The following is a 20,852-nucleotide window of genomic DNA, read 5'->3' on the forward strand; positions in this document are numbered from 1 at the left end:
TAATTTTCCATTATTGCACAGTTTCATAGCTTACATAATTTTTGTTCATATGTTACTTTTTATTTCTCTTTTAATTTTTTTAACTTTTTGAAAACTATGTTCTACATACCCTATTATCTAAATAATTCAACTTCACAATAAAGATTGAATTTTAATGCAAATTTTGATTCCTAAGCTATGCCATTTCAAACATTTTCTGGTACATGAAGATGTGTTAGATTTCGTAACTTTTTTTTTGTGATCATTGTTGAAGTTTTAGTTACATAATATTTGTTCTGGTTACATGATTGTCAACATACTTAATTAATTTCCGACAACTTTTGAAAAATTTGGACTTAGAAATTTTTTTCAATTCTGAACTTAATTTTTTTGTGGAAATTTTCAAAAAAAATGTTTAACTTCAAATTTTTCAAAAGTTGTCGGAAATTTATTTAGTATGTTGATAATGTGAAAAAGTCAAAGCACAAAATTTTATTTCTTAGGTAAGATTTTGAGATGAGAAATCACTTGAGATCTCACCTGATAAATTTTAGTAGGGTATTTCTTCTAAAAAAAAGACACATGCACATAGCAATCGTTAATTTAAATATTGTGTGAGCAATATGTAAAGTAATAAATTCGTTTTTGGAAGTAATTATTCGAGGATTTGTGAAAAAAAAAAAAAAATATTAAGACACAGTTTGAGTTGGTGAGAAAGCATTTTTTACTCTAACAATTTCTGGAAAAAAATGACTTTTTTTACTTTTTGCAGAATATATTTTTTCCAGTGCATTTTTTGCCGTATATAATGTATTGGTTTTTTGTTTTCTATAGAACTATCTACAAAATGGTGGTGGGCCAAAGGTTTTCTTATTTATTGATAAATTGCGTTCAAAGTTAAAATAACAATTTTTTTTGCACATTAAATATCTCAAACAAATAAGTATCTACAGACTTCAAATTTGCAGAATATATTGCTATCACTAATAGGAGTAAGTATACTAAATTTTAAAACAATTGGTTTTGAACTTTTTGATTAATTAACGATCGGAATTTTTGAAATACATTAATTGCATAAGGCATCAAAGTTTCTAGTAACATCTAATTTTGATCAAACCTAGCTTAACAATTTAAAAAACTATTAAAATCTAACATCCTGCTGGGATTAAGCAAAAAAAGAAATTATTACAGATTTTATAATGAATTTATTGACCATATTCGTTAACGTCAGACGTGAAAAACCACATACTTCTTCTAATTGTTAATATTGAAGACTTGATTTGGCACAGTTCCAAAGCTGATATTTTTTTACGAATTAACATTTAAATTTTTCTTCTAGGACCTTCTGGAGAGAAAATTTTTTTTTTCTAAATAAATATGTGACAGCGTATTTTACATTTTTGATCTCTGAAATTTGGTAAGGTTTAAGTTTAATAGTTGTATTTAAAGAAAATAGTCTTTTTATTCCTTATTGTATCATCCTATTTTAATATTGAGAAAACAGACGTCATGTTTACCATGTGGTAGCCGAGCGAGCTGACAGGCATACAGTGGTGGAGTGGGAGGAGAGACCAGCGCTTGAGTTTGGCTCTGCTGCTGAACTGATTTTTCACGCTTTTAACTTGACGTGCTCGTTAAGTCTCATGTATCGGATTATTAATACTGCCTATAAAAATCCTTTTGGAATTGATTTAGTGTAACTTGACGAGATACACAAGAATATACAATTTATTTTTTAAAACAATTTAAACAAGGCATTTGCGTAAATATCGACTGTATTATGTACATTGATACCTAGTCGCAAAACATTATTACAACTATTTTACAGTAGGGATAAAATATTTATAAAATAAAATCTGTTATGTGCAAATTATCTTTAATATATACCTAAAATAAAAGTACTTTAACATCATGCTCACCATAACTTAACATTGACCTATGAAACAACGATTTTCTTGTCATCTTAAAGAATTGAGTCATTATATTTACTTTCCGTGATATCTGATTCATCGATATTGTTATCGATGTCATTATCTGATATATGTAAAATACGTTAAAACCCACTATACACGTGACATTGTTAAAATCGATTATGTAATCGGCTATCGCACGGTAAACCTGACGTTTGTTTTCTCATACTTGAAAAAGTTATAAGAAACTGAAATTGTTTCTTTATTAAAATACAACTATTAAACTTAAACATCATTAAATTTCAGGAATCAACAACATAAAATACGCTGTCACTAATTAAAGAAACCAAAAAAAAAAAAATTTTATCTCCAGAAAGTCCTGGAAGAAAACTTTTATTTTTTTATTCGAGAAAAAATATTAGCTCTTAAACTGTGCAAAAGCAAATCCTTAAAATTTACAATTAGAAAAGATACATGGTTTTTCACGTCTGACGTTAACCAATATGGTCAATAAAACCAGTATGAAATCAATAAAAATTAATTTTTTTTGTTTAATTCTAACAGGTTATCAAATTTTAATAGTTTTTAGTTTTTAAGCTTTCATGAAATATAGATGGCACTAGAAACTTAGTTGCATATATATGCAACTAAATTCTTTTAAAAATTCCGATCGCTAATTAATCAAAAAGTTCAAAACTGATTGTTTTTAAATTTAGTATACTTACTTGTATTAGTGATAGCAATATATTCTAAAAATTGTAAGTCCGTAGATACTTATGTGTTTGAGATATTTAATGTGGAAAAAATAGCTTTTTCAACCTTGAAGGCAATTTGTTATTAAGTAAAAAAACGTAGTGATTTAAACTACCGCTATTTTGTAGGTATTTATATGAGAAACAAAAATCCTGTAAGGTATGTATGGCAAAAAGCACTGAAAAGGAGACATTCTGCAAGCAGTAAAAAAGCCATTTTTTTATAGAAATTGTTAAAATAAATATATAGCCCCACTAACTTAAACTGTGGGTAAAAAAATTTGTAATCAGTGACTTTTTGTACTATTTATTCGAAAATAAAATTTATATAAAATGTATTACCAACTTAAATCAGATGAAAAAAATATCTATTCTGAAAAGGCTCTTTTTTGCCATTAAAATAGAAAAGGCTCTCGCTTGCTAAAAAAATTTGAAAAGGCTCTTTCTTGTCATGAAGTTTAAAGAGGATCTCTCGTGTCATTGCTCTGGAAAAAGCTCTTTATTGCGCTGACCCAACGATGAATAAAGAGAGATCAGAAAGATCATCTATATCCAACGTACATTGTTGACAGCACTGCTTTTTTTCAAGAACATGCCTATCTATCAATCATCAGACTTGCAGCTTACTAAACGATACTACCGTTTCGCGAACACTGAGCCTAAAAAAATCTTGTTTTGAGCATTTAGAAATATACACGTCTCATTTTCGTTATTCTAACGGTCTATAGTTGTCAGTAAAGCTGTAGAGTACGATTAAAGTGGGTAAATAAAACCAAAAGAAACAAGGCACACCGATGAAAATAGTTATTTTTCGCTATTTGAAAATTCAAATATGCGAATAGTAAGTAAATCGTTGCGTGGTTGCCCGGGCTTTATCTGCTTTCTCAAACTTGCCTGGTCGAGCTCTCACGTGACTTTATATTCAACAAGACATTTTAGCAGGAGATATTGAAGCATAGAAAATGTGAATTTACGAAGTTTTAGATGGATTGGAAAATGAGATTAAAATGGCAGTAGTGAAAATACTTCCAAATAATATGAAAACTGAGAATGTGGCTCGTGGCATTCGCATTGGAATTAAGTATACTGGTATCATTTTTAGTAGTTAACGCAAAAAAATAAATATTTAAGTAACAAAATTTTTCTAATTTTTGATGTATGAACCACAAAGAGTTCGCAACTTTCCATGACTCACCAGCGTGAATCGAGCGTTTAAACCACTCAAGAGTATGTACAAAAAAAAAAAAAATTGCAGTGTATACTTGCTACACTGTTGACCTTACAGTATACATGTCGAGTAATACTCACTGAGATATCGCAGCACCCAGATTCTTATAATAGTTAAGTTAGCAATCAGTATCCACGGATTCATGCACTAGCCTAAATACATGCCCCAACTGCAGCTACAGCAATTCTGAGCAACCAACAATGTACTTCAACTCTTGTCCCCTTTTTGCAGGATATTGATGCACATTTGACAGTTGCTGCGTCAACTATGAAGCATTCTACTTCACCAGCGATTGCAGTACATCAGCCTAACAAGCTCTTGGTTCTAGTAGTTCAGCCATTGCATGAAGATTCAAAAAAGTTTTCTGATAGTTCATACAGTGAGTACATCTAATACTTGTATTCACTATTTTAAGAATTACTTCAATTCATTTTTCGTAGATGTTCTTGACTTATCAATGACTGCTCACTATCCTGTTCAGACTAATTTAGCAAATGGTTCTCAAAACTTATCTTACAAGACCTCAGTACTTAATATTTATGCTAACAAAAACAATATTTCTAAGAATAGTGTCAGCAAAAATCAAGTATCTCACTGTGAATACAAATTTTTCGAAATAATCAGCACTTAATGTTATGACTATTTCAAAACAAAATTGAGTTGTAGTATAAAACAGAGCTCATAGTTCCAAACATTTCCAAGAAAATAAGGAATAGTTAACTAGAAGTAAGAAATAAATTATTAAAAATAAATGAAATAAAAAAATTCGTAAGATCAGAAGTATAAAAACACAATCAAATTGAATTGAATATTTAAATCGTGCTCTGAAAGAGATCAATCCGTCCTTGCACTTGCTTGAAATGGAAATTTCGTATTATATTAAAAACTTTGTAAAATAACCTTCGACTGTAACGCAATAATGGTAATAACAAAAGTATTCGATATAAGATTGTTTCATGAATTTTTTTATTATTATTTATGTTTCTTCTAAAGTTAATACACATTAATAAATAATTTTGCAAGTAATAAGCATTCATTTTAATCTGATATTATCTATGTACTATAATGAGGATACGAAATGTTTGTTTTTATTGATGCAGCTTAATTTGTGCCCAGAGTTATCGCAAATTGCGTGCAAGCCTGTTCTGATACAGCTTATAACCAGAGTCAAGCATAAAATACTTTTTTTTCAATAATAACTAGGAAGGTTTTGAAAATTTTTTTAAAAACGATGTCAAAAAATGCAAATTTTTTAAAAACATTACTTTACTCTACTACAAGGCATTGAATGTTTTTTTAAAGTTGAAATCTTGAACCTACTAAATTTATCTCCATACACCTTAGTTTACCATATGTTCAAAATAATTTGTCATTTCTTATAAAAAATAAATGACCACAATTTTTTAAAGATCTTATTATTTAGTAAGATCCTTGCATAAAAGCAAATAAATAAAAACTTTTTTTATAAGAAAATATTTTCTAAAATATCTTGAGTTCGCTAAGCAAAGTAAGGCATTGTAAAAAAATTTCTCATAAAACAATACTTCAAAAGTGTTGGTTAGGAATCCGATTTATACTTTCTTCTAAATGGGAATATAGAGTAATGTGAATTACAAATATTTTTATAAATATTTAGGCTGTAAAATTGTAACTAAATGGAACTCTAATTCAAGAAATTAGCCACTTGTATTTTCTCATATTACCCATACCCAAGCAATGTTATAGTGGCTAATCTTTAAATTGAAGCTTGGACAAAGCACGTAGTTATGAATATTGAGAGATAAATACCATTAAAACGTTGAAAAGAAGAAATTTGTATTATTTGAAGTGAGTTCCAAATGACGTGTCAGTTATAGTGACTCAACTGAGAAAACAAATCTAGCATAGGATACTTTTAAAGTTGACACCTTTGTTTAGTCAAAAATGGCTAAAACTTACGCCCCACCACGCGAGTGGCGGATAAGGACGCCTTGTAACACGTATACGTGTGGAAGTACGTCTAGCACTGGCAAAGGACTCGTTTCATGCTGGTTTTTGTTCGTGTTAAGCAGGTCTTATTTTATATCGTTGCCTTGTATCATCGCACTAATTGTTGGGCGTCATCTGAGAGACGTAAGGTAAATCAAGGGGATAGGGGCTGGTGCCGCTAAACTGAGATACAAGAATTTGGAAAATTCACCAGGGGCGTGGTCATTTCGAGGTTACAGTTTCTACAGAGCGATCTACAGTTTTTCACTGTAATTTCAAGTACTTGCTGGTTTTTTTCGAATCTTCTTTGTTTCGTCGTGTGAAGTAAATTTTTTCACAGTTTGCATGCTCACACCAGGAAATTGTTTTGTACCTCAATCTTCTTATTCTTTCTGGTATTGGTTGCTCGTTCTTCCAGGGACTTATTTCTTCGGGGCTTCCTTCTTTGAGGATACATCTTTGTTGTAGCTCATAAATAGCAAATTTTTCTTATTTAACGTAGTACTATCCTTTCTTTCATCTTAAATTAAAGTCAGTGAGTCGTATAAATTCCAAGTCGAATCCATTTTGTAATATTTTTTTTCAAATACGCCTGAAAATTAGTGAATTTCTTAGTATCCAAATGTTGCATTTCTAAATTTGTGTATTGGTTTGAGCTAAAGTTAATTCTCGGTCTTTTAGCACATTATTTTACATATTACGCCAATAACGCAATTTGAATAACGATTTTTCGTGCATAGACGCAGTCAACAGGGTGGCAGAAGGCTGGACTTTGCTAAACAGCCTTAAAAAAACAAATTAACAAAAACTGTCAAGAAAAGACTTAAAATAACTAAAAGATTTTTCTAACTAGTTGAACCATAAAGAAAAACATGATAATGCCTGGTTGTAGATTACATTTCTAATCAAGTCAGTATTTGTCTCCAATTCTAAAAAAGTTGAAAAATTACGATAAAGCTTACAAATAACTTTTCAATACTACCCAGTGAAACGGAACTTAGTTAAGCATACAAACAATTACAAGTTAGTGCAAATTAATATTTTTATAGACGAAAAGTAATTTATGCTATTTATAATATCATTCTACTGTAAAAAAGTATTGGGTTTAATTTATGCTAAGCGAAAAATAACCAAGAAATCATAAATGGTAGTTATGCAGCGGTCTCTCTCACACCGCGGGACATAGCTTAGTACAGAGTTATGTGGGTTTGGAGCACTTTATTCTTACTTTTCTGTGGTACTGTTTCTGGCAGTGAAAGAGGAGCCTAACTCGTCAAGAAAAACTGTACAATTAATAACCATGAAAATTACAAGAGAGTAGTATTTGATAACAAAAAACTAATCTTAAAGTTAAGAAAGGATTAGAAAAAAGCCGTAGATAGTTTCATTGAAATAATAATATCGTTAAAATAATGATATGTGTCAGTCTAAAGTTAACTTATAGTAAAGAGAATAAATTTCTGATTATTTTACTACTTTTCAAAAGACAATGAGTTCAAAATTAATTGCAAGAACTTTTAAACAAAGTTAATTTTTATTAGTTAATTACAAACTCTCTAATACGGGGAAAATTCATACCCCTAATGGCACAAAAAAAAATAACATCTCGTAGTAGCCTTCACATTTTGAAGCTGCTTTAAATGTTTAGTAAATCAACTCTCTCCAAGATTGTTATCAATGTATTGGGTACTATCCTAATGTATCATTATGCTGCTACTATATTTTTTTCCTGCATTATGTTGCTATAATATTTGTTTTCTCAATAGCCAAATCAATTTTTTGTACTTCTTAACTCAGAATTCTAATTTATTATTATTCACAACATTTAGATAATTTTCCATAAGAAAAAAATAAAAAAAATACATCAGTCTGTGTTAGAATCTAGAACTTTTCAAATTCTTGATAAATCTCATAAACTGATTTTGCTTCCAGAATCCAGATACTTTTATTAGTATTTTATAAAATTTGTTTTTATTAAACTTCATGTACATTAATAAATAATTCAATTAGTTAAATAACTTACTTTAAAATTTTTTAGGTTTTTTTTAATTGTAGCTTTTCTTCATATTAGTTAATGTTTTTTCAGTTTAATTAAATTTTCTAGTTTTGGAATGAACAATCGTTTGTTCGACTTCTTTCTATTTATTAGGAAGAAAATATTATTATGTTCATCTTTCTCCATAAATAGTTTATTTATACAAGATACTATAAACGAATTATTCGGTTATCATTGTGTCTTGAATAATCTTAGTCTATAATAATCTTTTAATTCGTAAATAAGCGCATTTCTTGGGTTAACCTACATTTATTGTCATATAATTCTACCCTATTTGAGATGAAGTGATACTACAAGACATTTTCTTTCAATCTTTTTAGATGTTGATACACATATATTCACATACAACTAGAAATAAGTATGTGATCGTATAAGAGAGGTGTAAGTGCAACGTTGGAGATCTTATTAGTGTAGGTAGTTGTTTTGAAACAACCGAAAAAATTGTTGAAATCAGGCAGTCTAGTACTGGTTTGGATACTGCTTAGCCTGGCAAGTCCTGCCATGACTACTATACTCTGTTACACTCCTTATAACTGTTCATTTATTCAATATTAAAATACTAACTTAAACCAAACCTTATAACCACGTATACTTATTTGAATGATAATTGCACCATAATTGATTCATTGCAGTGGGTTATTTAAAATATTTTACAGAAGGTATATTCAGATTTTTATATTGTTTAACATAAGATTCAAGTATCACTTCTTATTTAGGCACTGAAGCTTCCACTGACCACTAGATAATCCACACTCTATGTGATTGAGATTAAGGAAAATAATTGACATATAGCTATTTTCTATTGTAAAGTTCTAATTTGTCATTCAATTCGTTCTCTAAACTTACTTATAGATTAATATTAAAATTTTTCCGTGCTTATAACTAATTTTTACTAATCTTAAAATGAATAATAAGAATATACGTTGTGGTCACGTGACAATTATTTTTATTATACATGATAGAGAATAGAATGTAAATCAATTGATAGCTAGGATATGTAGGATTCAGCGTTGCCTTTGAGATATGACTTATTATTTTGAGAGTTATTACGATTGTTTGAATGAATCTGTGTAACATATACTTTCGCTCCTCAATAATTATTTTCTATACGTGGAATTGTTTTTTGGCCTATTTAGTCTTCTTTTCAAGAAACGACTGTTTTCATTACTTTGAGAGGTTATGTTGTAACACAAATTCTTTGAAGGTCTTGTCAACATTCGTATTAATGTTCTAAGCATGTCATACTGAATAAAAAAAATGTTCTTTTTACTTGTCCATTTCAAGGTACAGTCGAAAAAGGAAATAATTAAGATTGTGTTTGTACATGGTCCAACCCTGCCATATTCGTGCACTTCGATCATGTAGTTTCCCTTTAGAAGGCCCGTAAAAATTATTATTTTTAGTCAATTTTGCTTCCCTTTCGAGATACAGCGTTTTTTTTTGTTTTCAAAAGTAAGATTGTCGTACTATACATATATTATAATTTATGCACATTTTTTTACATACATGTAATATACATGTATGCATATAAACATGTATGTCATGACCAAGACGTGCAATATGTGTATATGTCTACAATATATTTGCGTATACTTTGTCTCTAGTACAGGTACAGCTGTTGTTTTTCTCTTCTTTTCTCAATTCTCCATACCTGTACCTCAGCTTCAACCAGCACATTGGTTTAGTGTTTAATTGTAGTGCATAGAAATATACATACTAACATACCTATAATATAAGTATACATTTATACGTATAGTACCAGCGTGAGGAGAAGGGGGCATACAGACTACAGGTGAGAGAAAGAGAGACAGAACGGTAGATAGTAGAGTGGCCCGCGGTGCGAAAGAGAGAGACGGAGCGGGAGGAAGTGCATGAGAGAGGAGATTGAGGAGAGGACTTGGGCTGCAGGGTAGGTGGCTACGTTTTGTTGTAACGCATTTCTCCTCACACGGCTGCTCACAACCTAACATAAAAAGTTTCACTTTAATAAATGCCTCTTTGAATAGAAATCGGAACTTCGATTCCAATAATGTTGTTTACAATTCGTAAACACGCTTACCACTTTTGTTGGAAACAAATAAAAAATTTAATACTTTGGGCGAATTGACTATGCATATAGTACAATAAAATTGCTAGTGAAATCCATTAAACAACGAACTTTAAAAATAATTCGAAGTATAATGAGCATGTTCTTGAGCGCTAAAAAAGTCATGAAGTATGATGTGGTTGGAGAAAAACTGTTAAATTTTTTGTCTCTCAATGAACCTATACTGGCTATATTGTAACCATGTCATTACTTTAAGATCTGCGACTCAGTGTTTGTAGTCTACTTATCTTAGGTCTCACTTTTTTGAGTTACGAAATTTCTGAAGAATCTTATCTAATTATAAATTTGGAGCAACGTATGTAGTATTCTTAAAAAACAAGTATATGTATGTATAAATTCAATAAAATAAACCTACTTGGTCAAAGAAAGTTTCTCAATTAGATTTTGATGAGTGGTACTTTTCCCTTCATTCACAAGTCCTCTTTTTTCAGAGGTCAATATAGTTGAATCATATGTTGATGGCACATCGATGAATTCTCCTTTTTTTTTTTTTCCAACTAAACTTGTGTCTAGTTCTATTACATTACCAACGGAATGGCATCTCATTGGCAGAAGGGTCTTAAAAGATAGATCTTCTGTTAGTTTGGTAACTGATGGTGAATCTGAAGATGTCTGATGGCTTCCTACCTCAAACTTCTCAGCATTTGTAGATTTAGTCACTAATGAAAGTAAGAGGTCCAATCGTCCTGGCATTTTTTTAGCTAATTCTTCAGCGAATTCAGAGCAACTCTGTTCATAACCTTTATTAATCCACCAATGAGAGCAAATCTTCTTAATATTCGCTCTTTGTACTGGACATACTGTCAGCATCTCTCTTATTAAAGTTGAAGCTGCTGTAAATATGTAAGAGTATAATAGTAACATATTGTGATAAAAATGAATAATAAATGTTTTAACTGATTATATTTATAATTATTCATTGTCTGATAGAAAGCAGATGGACTAAATATTTAAAATTGAAGGTAAATTCACACTTTTTATTTATTTATAAACTTCTTTTTTAGAAATGATGACGCTGTTATGATTTAGAAAATTGTTATTGACCATTATAAACGAGGTTACAAAATTCTTACAGAAAGTAGCTTAACTTTGAGAAATATAGTGTAGTAATCTGAACAGTATGAGAGAATAATTTATCGATATTAATTTTCTAATTTTCAGTTATAGCAACGCTACTTTTAAACGTACTATTATCGAGCTACTTAGCTATACTTCAGAGTTTAGCTACACTTTTCTTTGGTCTAAATTACATTTCAGTTGTCAGCGTGTCTACTGCTCATTACTATAAAGACTAAAATTTTTATTAGAAACAGAAAACAAATTTGTAAAAAGTTTAAATATGTTTCCTTATTTTTAGTGAGGTGTGATACTTCTTTTTAATTTATTGACTCCTTAGAGAAATAAATAAAGCAATTCGATTAATACGTAATTAAAATAATTCAGAAACTTTGTGAAACAAAAAAGTATTTTAAAATACGGTATGCAGTATTCATTCAAAAATAAGAATTGATAACACTTAAGAGTGAGATAATAGAAATATTTCTTGGCTGCGGATCATTCAGGAAGTGTAATAATTTTTATCAAATGCGAAAAAAGCAGTAATACTTGAAAATTAGTTCTTTGGGTCAATGTTAGAAGGACTTTTTTTAAACTTAATGTTGAAAAACATTCCTTTCGATTAAATGTTTTTTTAAAGTTATTGGAAGGTGGCAATATATGTGCTTACACACATTAATTACTGAAGCATTAAATAATGACACAAACGCGAATCATTAGTAACATGTTACACTCATTGGCCAATAATATTATTATTTACACATTAATTAATTACACAAGCGCAAATTATCAGGTAACGTGGAGTGCTTATTCTACAATAATTACATTAATAAAGAAGTAATTGTATGGTCGAGAGCTTAACCTGAGGTGTCCTCGCAGTTGAATAAATTTTCACGCAGTTCAAGTTTTCAGCACAATAAACAACAGACTTAATGGTTATATTTTTCACACTTCATTTTGATGACAAAAAAGTCGCAGGTAACAAACAAATTTAAAATTAAAGACAAAAAAATATCTAATTATATCATGTACGTAACGATTGCACTTATTATTTGAAGAAACTGGGGCCCCGCTTAAAACAAAAATGCCCACTTGCGTACTTTCAACTTTAGGTGATTTGTTAATCCCAAAGGATTTTACTTTCGTAACTACGTCGCTGCTATGGTTATAACTAGAGCTAAGGGTTGGTACGACCGATCCTAGCAGCTTAAAAAAATACTGAAGCGTGAGAGTACGACTGACCCTTAGTAGCTTAGAAAAATACTTGAGTGCAAGAGTACGCACTGAGCTTACGATGAGTCGCAAAAAAGCTTGAGGGAACAACTAGTACTCCTCCTGTTGCGCTACAATGAGTGACGCTGCAATTTAAATGTTTTTTGTTAGGCCTGATAAAGGTGTGACTCTCGTTGCAGCTAACATTTACATGGCCATCATTTTGTCCTTACGGTGTAATTTTTTTTTTTTTTTATAAACTGCAACAATATTTTAATGAATGGTATGAATGAAGTAGCCAATGGTTATACTGTTAAAATTTTTCATTGTTGTTGACAACGATCATATTCAAATGTATTAAAGACAAATGTAATTTATCACGATGCTACGGTCTTATTAAGGTACACAAGCCTGACAAACCCCTTAGACTATTAGTTTTTTTCTATAGGATCGCCTACTTATTTCCTTTCTAACTGGGTTGCAAAATTTTTTAAAGCTTCTTTGCTGGTTTTCAAATATAATATAAAAAATAGTTTCGAGTTTGTAAATGAAATTTATAATTTTAAGGTACCAAAAGGGTTCTGTCTTGTGAGCTTTAATGTGACTTCTTTGTTTAATAATATTTATTTTGAGGCTGTCAAACGTGCGATTGAAAAAAACGGCATATTTTGGTTTTAGATATCAATTTATCATTAAATAAATTCTTAGAAGTAATTAAATTTATCATGGACCACTGTTACTTTGTATATAATAACAAATATTACAGAGATTTGGCTCTGCTATGGGCACTCCATGCAGTCAAATTTTAGCTGACTTAGTTATGCAGGATATAATAACTTTTTTATTCAACACTTACCAATTTCCAATAAAATATTTAAAAATTTATGTTGATGACATTATTGCCTGAGTTCCAAATAGTTATATCGATGCCATTTTTATATATTTCAATAGTACAGATAAACACATTTAATTTATATTAGAAAAACCTATTGATAATTCCATTAATTTTTTAGACGTAGCAATCCACTGGGACAACTATGGTATAATTAAAACTTATTGGTACCAAAAACAAACATATGCTTGTATCTATCTAAACTTCTTTTCCCATAGCCCCGTTTCACAAAAAGTTGGAGTAGTCTATTTGTTAGTTGATCGGGCGATTAAGCTTTCAGATAGATCATTCTATCAACACAACCTTAACAAGGCTCTTACCATTTTACAAGCTAATAATTATCCCTCTGACTTCATTCTCAAACATATAAACTCTAGACTTAAAATAATTGAACTTGCATCTACTGGTTAAATCAATGTATCAGATTATAAACCTAAAAATTTTGTTGTTTCCCTTATATTATTGGTTGCAAGCAAACTCTTGAAAATCATTTTAAGAAATATAATTACAATGCTGTTTTTGAACCCTTTTGTGAATTAAAACTTTTGAATTGTCTTGAAAAAAAAAATTAAAATTCAAGATAAACTATTTTCAGTTTGTATGTTTTGTTGCAATGACTGTGATAAATGTAATGTAGATCAAATACGTCGGAAAGTAGAAAAACGTATTAAAGAACATGAAAATGATTGTAGAAATAAAAAAGAATCTGCTGTTTACATGCATGTGAGAGAATGGCCACACATTCAATTTCTTCCGTTAAGGTTTCTGATCAAGAAGTTTCACTTTACAGAAGATCATTTCTGAAATGGTTTATAAAACAAGATTAAATACAGTAAATGCCGTGACAGACACACAAAAATAAACATTATTTTTAAATAGTACATTAAACATTTTTTTAAATAATCAATAGTTGTATATTTAAATTCATATTATAATACATATAATACATAAATAATATAATACATATGATGCACGCATCTATTTTTTTTGTACTCCTTGCCATATCATTCTATCTCACATGCGTGCACGCATCTATATTGTGCGTACGCTTGGCCTTATCTTAATTTTGTTAACTTTGCTGTGATTTTATTGCTGTCATTGCTTTGAGCACAAAACTTTTCTTAAATTTATATATTATTGATCTTTTTGACGTTGCTCTTTGCAAATTTGTAAGTAGTTGTTATTTAATCTGTTGTTGTCTATAAATTTCCTATAATTTGTTATTATATAGTATTGTATTTTAGTGACTTAAAAAGGACTACCTCATGTGAAGTTGAAACGTTGTCAACAACAATAAAAAATTTGAACAGTACAGCCCTTGACGTCTTCATTCATACCATTCATTAGATTCATCGCTGTTCTTGGAAGCTCGTAAAAAGAATAATTGAAATTGATAAAGAAACCAGTTATCTTTCTGTGTTATTTCGTTAAAGGCGCCTTAGCTCTTAATTAATCATTTGTTAATTAACAATTTTGCCAGTAAGCACCTCGTGTTACTAACTGATTGGAGATAACGACAAATTCATTTATGAAAAAATACTGAGCCTAAGTTTACATTGTCCATTGAAAAAATCTAAACAGTTTTTTGACACTCTCAATAGCCATTTTTAAATATTGTACTGCTTTCTCTGCAGTAAAAGATAATTTTTGAACCTTATTAAATTATGCAGGAAAGCCAATTAAATGATTTGGTCGTTAACTGCAACCCAACGTTATTTATCATTAAACAAATTATTAGCTATTATTTTAACTATAAATTATAGCTGTATTTACAGCTATAATCAGCTACAATAATAGCTATAATTGACTACAAAGTAGCTATAACCGTGTACAAATAACAACTATAAAAAGTAGCTGTTTACAGCTATAAATTTCTAGCGAATTTTAATTAACAGAATTTATTCAATAATCTTTTTTTTTGTAAGGTATATCAGGCATAACAAAGGATATTATCCGTATAATAACACTAAAAGTGGGGGGGGGGGGGTTTAAGTATTCTTGAACAATAAATGAAGAAACAAAAAAATGTTACTGTTAAAATTTTTTTCGTTTATTGTTCAGAAAGACTTTAACCCCCCACTTTTAGTGTTATTATACGGATAATATCATCTTATGTGGCTGATATACCTTACAAAAAAGCAAGATTATTGTATAAATCCTGTAAGATTAAAATTCGCTAGAAATTTATAGCTGTAAACAGCTACTTTTTATAGTTGTTATTTGTACATAATTATAGCTACTTTGTAGTCAATTATAGCTATTATTGTAGCTGATTATAGCTGTAAATACAGCTATGATTTATAGTTAAAATAATAGCTAATAGTTTTTGACTGAGAAACTATATGTATATCTCTTAACTGAAGTAAGCATTTAAATATAGATATTACAGCCTCAGATAAAAAAAATTAATCTGTCAATGGGATCAGAATATTTATTCAATAAAAATCAAATTATCATTTCATTAAGGAAAAAAAAAGCTTATGAAATGTGTGAAAATAAAAGATAAATATATTTCTTGTTTGAATAAAATAAAACTATACTGAGAGATGAATTCATATGACAAATTATTAACTTGTTGTAACAATCTGAATAATATATAAACCTTGAATGTATAATCAAAGCTACTTCAAAAAAAAGCAAACAAAAGACCTTGCATAATTAAATTCATCAACTTAATCATAAGATATAATTAGATTATGATTTTTTTTTACATTAATACAACGACAAATCTTTTTTTTAAAATCATAAAAATAATCTGAATAAAATGTATAACTGTTGTTTTTCTTCTAACCCTTAAACCGAAACATAAAAGTAAACCATCTCAGCCATAAATTGTTAAAGTAGGTCAAAAAGTATCTGAGATACGACTGATTAAATGATTAGACTAATGAGATACTCTCACACACGCCCGCACACAAAGTATTATAAGACCTACCTATTCATTATCTGAATATTTCATGTGTCTTCCGGTTTAAACCATACCTTCTCTTCAAATCGAGAAGTGTTTAAAATATTTTCTGATATTCATGAGCATACAGCTTTAAATATAAAGCTTTGATTCTTAAAATTGATCAATACAACTATTACGAAATTTTTTAAGATTCTTAGAGTTAAGCTACTTGCTATAAGAATTTTGCGAGCTCGTTTATGATATTCAATAACAATTTTTTCATTCGTAAGAGCTTAATCATTTCTGATAAAAAAGTTTAAAACTTAATATAAAGTGTGATTTGAGCTTCAATTTGAAATATTTGGTAGTCGCAGTTACAAAAATAACAATAATTTGAAAAACTTACTTTTGTCTGTGAATAAATTATACATTTTAAGCACATTTTAATAACCATTTGTATCAAATTTAAAAAATAATGTATTTTATGTAAAATGGTTTGTTTTTTTACACAGTACAACTTTGCAGACCGAGGTGTCAATAATCACAAGGCTTAAATTAGGAAAGTAAAGACAAGCAAAAATATATATAAATGATATGTGTATCTAGAAAAATATTTATATTTAACTGGGTGTATGCTGTACTTTTTTAGTAATTATGATTTTTGATATTGTTAAAATAAGACTAAGTTTTTTGTGTCTTCGGCTCTTTTATCTCGTAAAATAAATGTCTATAATTTCTTCGGAGTTTGAAAACGTATGATTTATGGTAATAACCTTAAATGTTATGTGTTTAGTGTTACGAATTTACATAAAAGCATTACTAACATTAAATATTCACGTGACAAATTATTTAATAGAAGCAGCATTAAAAAAATTTTTATTGTGACGTATCTGACAATAAAGTACATAAATTTAACTTAAAGTTTTAATAAAAAATTATAACAGAACAGCAAATTGCATTAAAAAAAAAACATTGACGGCAATGAGGATTGAATCCAGGAATGCAAAACAATCTGACTAAAGGCATAGGCCTTAAACATCTGAGCTATCAAAACAATGTATCGTAGTGGTTTGAAAGTCACATATGTTCATTGAGAACCTTCGGATCTTAGCCTACAGTTAATAGCAATTATAATGAGTAAAACTAATCAATCTCTTTACTTATCCCTTACCATGAAGTATGCAATTTCATATAATTTCATTTAATTCTTGTTTGGGTAAAAAAAATTAATGATATGTAATAGATGGAGGTTGCGGTTACAGTGATGAAATTTCTAATAAGAACTTTATATACTATTTTGCCTCGTCATATAAAAATTTAGTTTATTAAGGGCACTACTATGGGCACTCAACACTTGGGAAAGGGACAAGGAAAGGAAATGGGAGACCTCCCATTAAAGGAGGAGAGTAAGGGAGAAATTAGGCAATTTTTGCTGCGAGAAGGTCACCTAAACCATCCTTGAGGAGTATTGTTTCATCAAGTGCTCTAAAGTAACTATAAAGGTTGGAGATTAAGTTCTGTTGTGTCATTTAAGCGGATGTAAGACTTAGTTCAGTGATTAAGCTACGTGTTAAAAGCGTGCATTTCAAGCAAATGTAAGTCTTAGTTCGATGAGTAAGCTGTGTGAGAAAAGTTCGAGCAAACCAGGCCACTGTAAACTCGCCTAAAAAGTGAATTAAGGAGGAATAAGTAAAAAAGGACCGTTGACTTGAGTTCTAACGTTAAAAGCAGAAGCCTAATTATTGTCATCACCACGAGTACTCTCGTGTAGGATTACGAACATTGTTGTGGTTAACTTTGTAAGATCTTGCGACTGCGTGCGCGCAAGCAGCGGCTAACCAACGATTATAGTTAAGTTTAGGAAACTATAAAGTGTATAACATTGTAAACGCGAATCCAAAACTGTATTATTTATACTTTTTGTAAATTTAACTATTTCTGGATTTTCTAAATTTATTAAATTATCAGATAAGACATAACTTAGTTGTTGATTAAGTTAATTTTATTAATTCAAAAACATTTCAATTACTGAATTATATGAAACATTTTAAGATAATAATAATTCTAATTGATTGACACATTTCATTAGGTTATGAAAACATATTTTATAGAGTTTTGTTAAATAATAAAATAGTAGTTACAAGACACGTTGATATTATCGAAATGGCTTAAATTGTATTGGTTTCAAATCAGAAAATGAAATAGTAAAAGTTAGTTTTAATCAAAGAATCTTGAAAAAAACGGTTATTTAAATACAAACGGCACTGATGAAAATAAAAATTTCATTTAAGACGATCAACTTGAGAAAGAAAAGAGCCTGGGCATAGAGATAAAAATTTTGTGTACAGTAGTATTATTTATTTAAATGTTGCCAATACTGAGACATCTGTTTCTTATAATGATGCGATGAGTAGCAATGAGTCTGGATATTGGGAAAAGGCGAAATATATTGTTTAACTAAAGTCAAAACTTAGATTTCTGTGAATAAACCGAATGGTAAAAAAACTTTAGGCTTAAAAGTGGTTTATACTATAAACGCTAACGATGCTTTTAAAAAGCTAGATTAGTAGTAAGAGGATACTAACAAAATAATTTAATTAATGATATCTATCCACCAGCTGCAAGAATGCAAAGCTTTGAAATGTTACTTACAAATTGTTGTCACAAGAATCTAATTATTAAATAGATGGATGTTGAAACAGCGTTTTTTAATAGGAAGGTAAAATCTAAAGTATATGTGAAATCTAACTAATAGTTATCCTTACTATTAGTTAATATTACACAAATAATAAGTGTTAATATTCAGTCTTAGAATACATAACAATGAGTAAAATATGATGATCTAATAGTTTTTCATAGAATCATGCTTTTCTTATGACTTTTTACAACTGAGAGAATCTGTCTAAAATCTCACCCTAAAAGAATTAATTTTTTACCAAAATGCAGGTTAATATGACATAAATCATGCGATATTCTTTCAATTATTTCTAAGACTTTTTGTAAAATCTCAAAAGCCTCTTTTAATATAACTAAATCTACTTGTCCCAATTTTTTTAAGCTTCACACTCCAAGAATAAACTTACTTAATTATTTAAGTCTTATAGTAAACAAAATGTTCTATAACTGATCATTTTATTTGGAAGTCATATAGATGCTGTACCAGTCAACACCATTAGTAGAGACTACTTTTTTTTTGTTTTGAATATGATTTCGAAAACCGTGATTTAATCTGTAGTTTATTTCCCATCAATCGAATAAATTATTTGAGTAATAACAGATTTTGTGATAGTTATCATTTTCTCTTATATCAATTTTTGTTTGTATGGATAAATAAGAACTTCCACAATTACTATCAAACTCCAGACGTTTTACAATTCTCCTATATATGGATGTATTTCTCCCTATACTATATAGTTGTATAGACAAAAGTAAGTCTCATCTCCCCCTACTCCAACCTGCTCCCTCTCAGCTACCTCTTAGCAACCCCTCAGCTTTCCCTTGATTCACATAGTTAGTCGCTCGTTTTCATGTGATATTTGATATAATTGTATTTAAGCTAGCTCTTTCCCGCTCTCCCTCAGCTCCCTTTAGACCCCCCCCCCGAAAATTGTATGTATAACATTTTTATGAAAAAATTTATAAAGATATTATCATCTAATTCATCAACATATTCATACGCTGCATTGTCGATGCAATAATAAGGTTAAGCTTCTACATTTAGTAAGCTTGAAATTTTATTGTCTTAAAAAAAAGTATATTTATGATGTGAAGTAAGGATTACGTTACTAATAGAATAGTTGCTGTAATTACCAAGTATTTGAGTATAGATGTCATGTGATATCGTGGACTTAAAAAATTCTATGCAATTCTATTTTGTTTCTCCAATTCCTAACAAGAATTTTTAAAATTTTGTATTATAATAACGAATACTATTTCGTAATTTTAAAATTTTGAAATCGTGCCACAAAAATAAAGATTTTATAGTTTCTTTTATTATTGTAGTTCATTACCGTTTTTTCTTCCTGGAAAAGGTGGTCAGAAGTTTTCTCCTAATACTATTAACTAATCACCAAAGCAACGTCTTATACCACATAAGTTTGGAAACGTACTTCCAACGATTTGTAAAGCTTTTTTTTCAGAATTATAGAAGCCTTGTTCCATATAATTTAATTAATTTTTCTTAATTTGTTTTTTTTAGTTGCAAATTCTAAAAATGTCTAGAAGTACATAAAAAATTCTATGACTAGTCATATTTTTTAGAAGTAATACAGATGCGATTCCTATCTAAATCCATGTACATTATATCAAATACATTTTTACAGAAAGGTATTTCCTTAATATTTCAATCTTTTATATAACAACTGATGGTTTGTACTAGTAAATTGAAAGACTTGCATGATTAACCTTCCGAGTTAAAAATTTAATTATTATCCAGAAAACTATAAGTATAATTATTACGAAAGTCATTTGTAAAATCTTTTTTTTATATTTATTTTTAATTTATTCTCCTAATAATGTTTTTTAAAATTCAAAACCAAGCAAAAATCGTCTTCATTCGTATGGTAATATAATTGTTATTGCTTCTTCAAAAATATTACCAGTTTCGGAATCATGTTCAAGTTTTAAGTTTTTTCAAATTTTAACTTCATAACAATATTCTAATATTCTCAAATGTTGACATATTTTATTAACTTTGCATAAATATCTTTTTAGTTTAATGTGAGCCAAGCTATATGGGGTGTTTAATAATTTTTCACCATGCTTTTTGTGCTATTTTTTTTAATATTAAAAACTAAACAAAA

General features: G+C 29.2%; 1 protein-coding gene across 5 annotated transcripts in view; it reads right to left on the bottom strand.

Moving 5' to 3' along the window:
• Window positions 1-20,852, bottom strand: part of Nuak1 (Nuak family kinase 1) — a 687,224-nt gene that overhangs the window by 167,899 nt on the left and 498,473 nt on the right. For 4 of the 5 annotated variants that reach the window (XM_089598605.1, XM_089598604.1, XM_089598607.1 and 1 more), the window contains one exon: window positions 10,356-10,833. In XM_089598605.1, coding sequence (XP_089454731.1) covers window positions 10,356-10,833 — 478 coding nt within the window. The remainder of the gene's footprint in view (window positions 1-10,355; window positions 10,834-20,852) is intronic. The other variant, XM_089598606.1, reaches the window with a different exon arrangement.

The sequence above is a fragment of the Copidosoma floridanum genome, unplaced genomic scaffold (genome assembly GCF_036245765.1).
Source record: "Copidosoma floridanum isolate Cflo_tuat_1 unplaced genomic scaffold, Cflo_Japanese_pri ptg000006l, whole genome shotgun sequence".
NCBI classification, from domain to species: Eukaryota; Metazoa; Arthropoda; class Insecta; order Hymenoptera; family Encyrtidae; genus Copidosoma; species Copidosoma floridanum.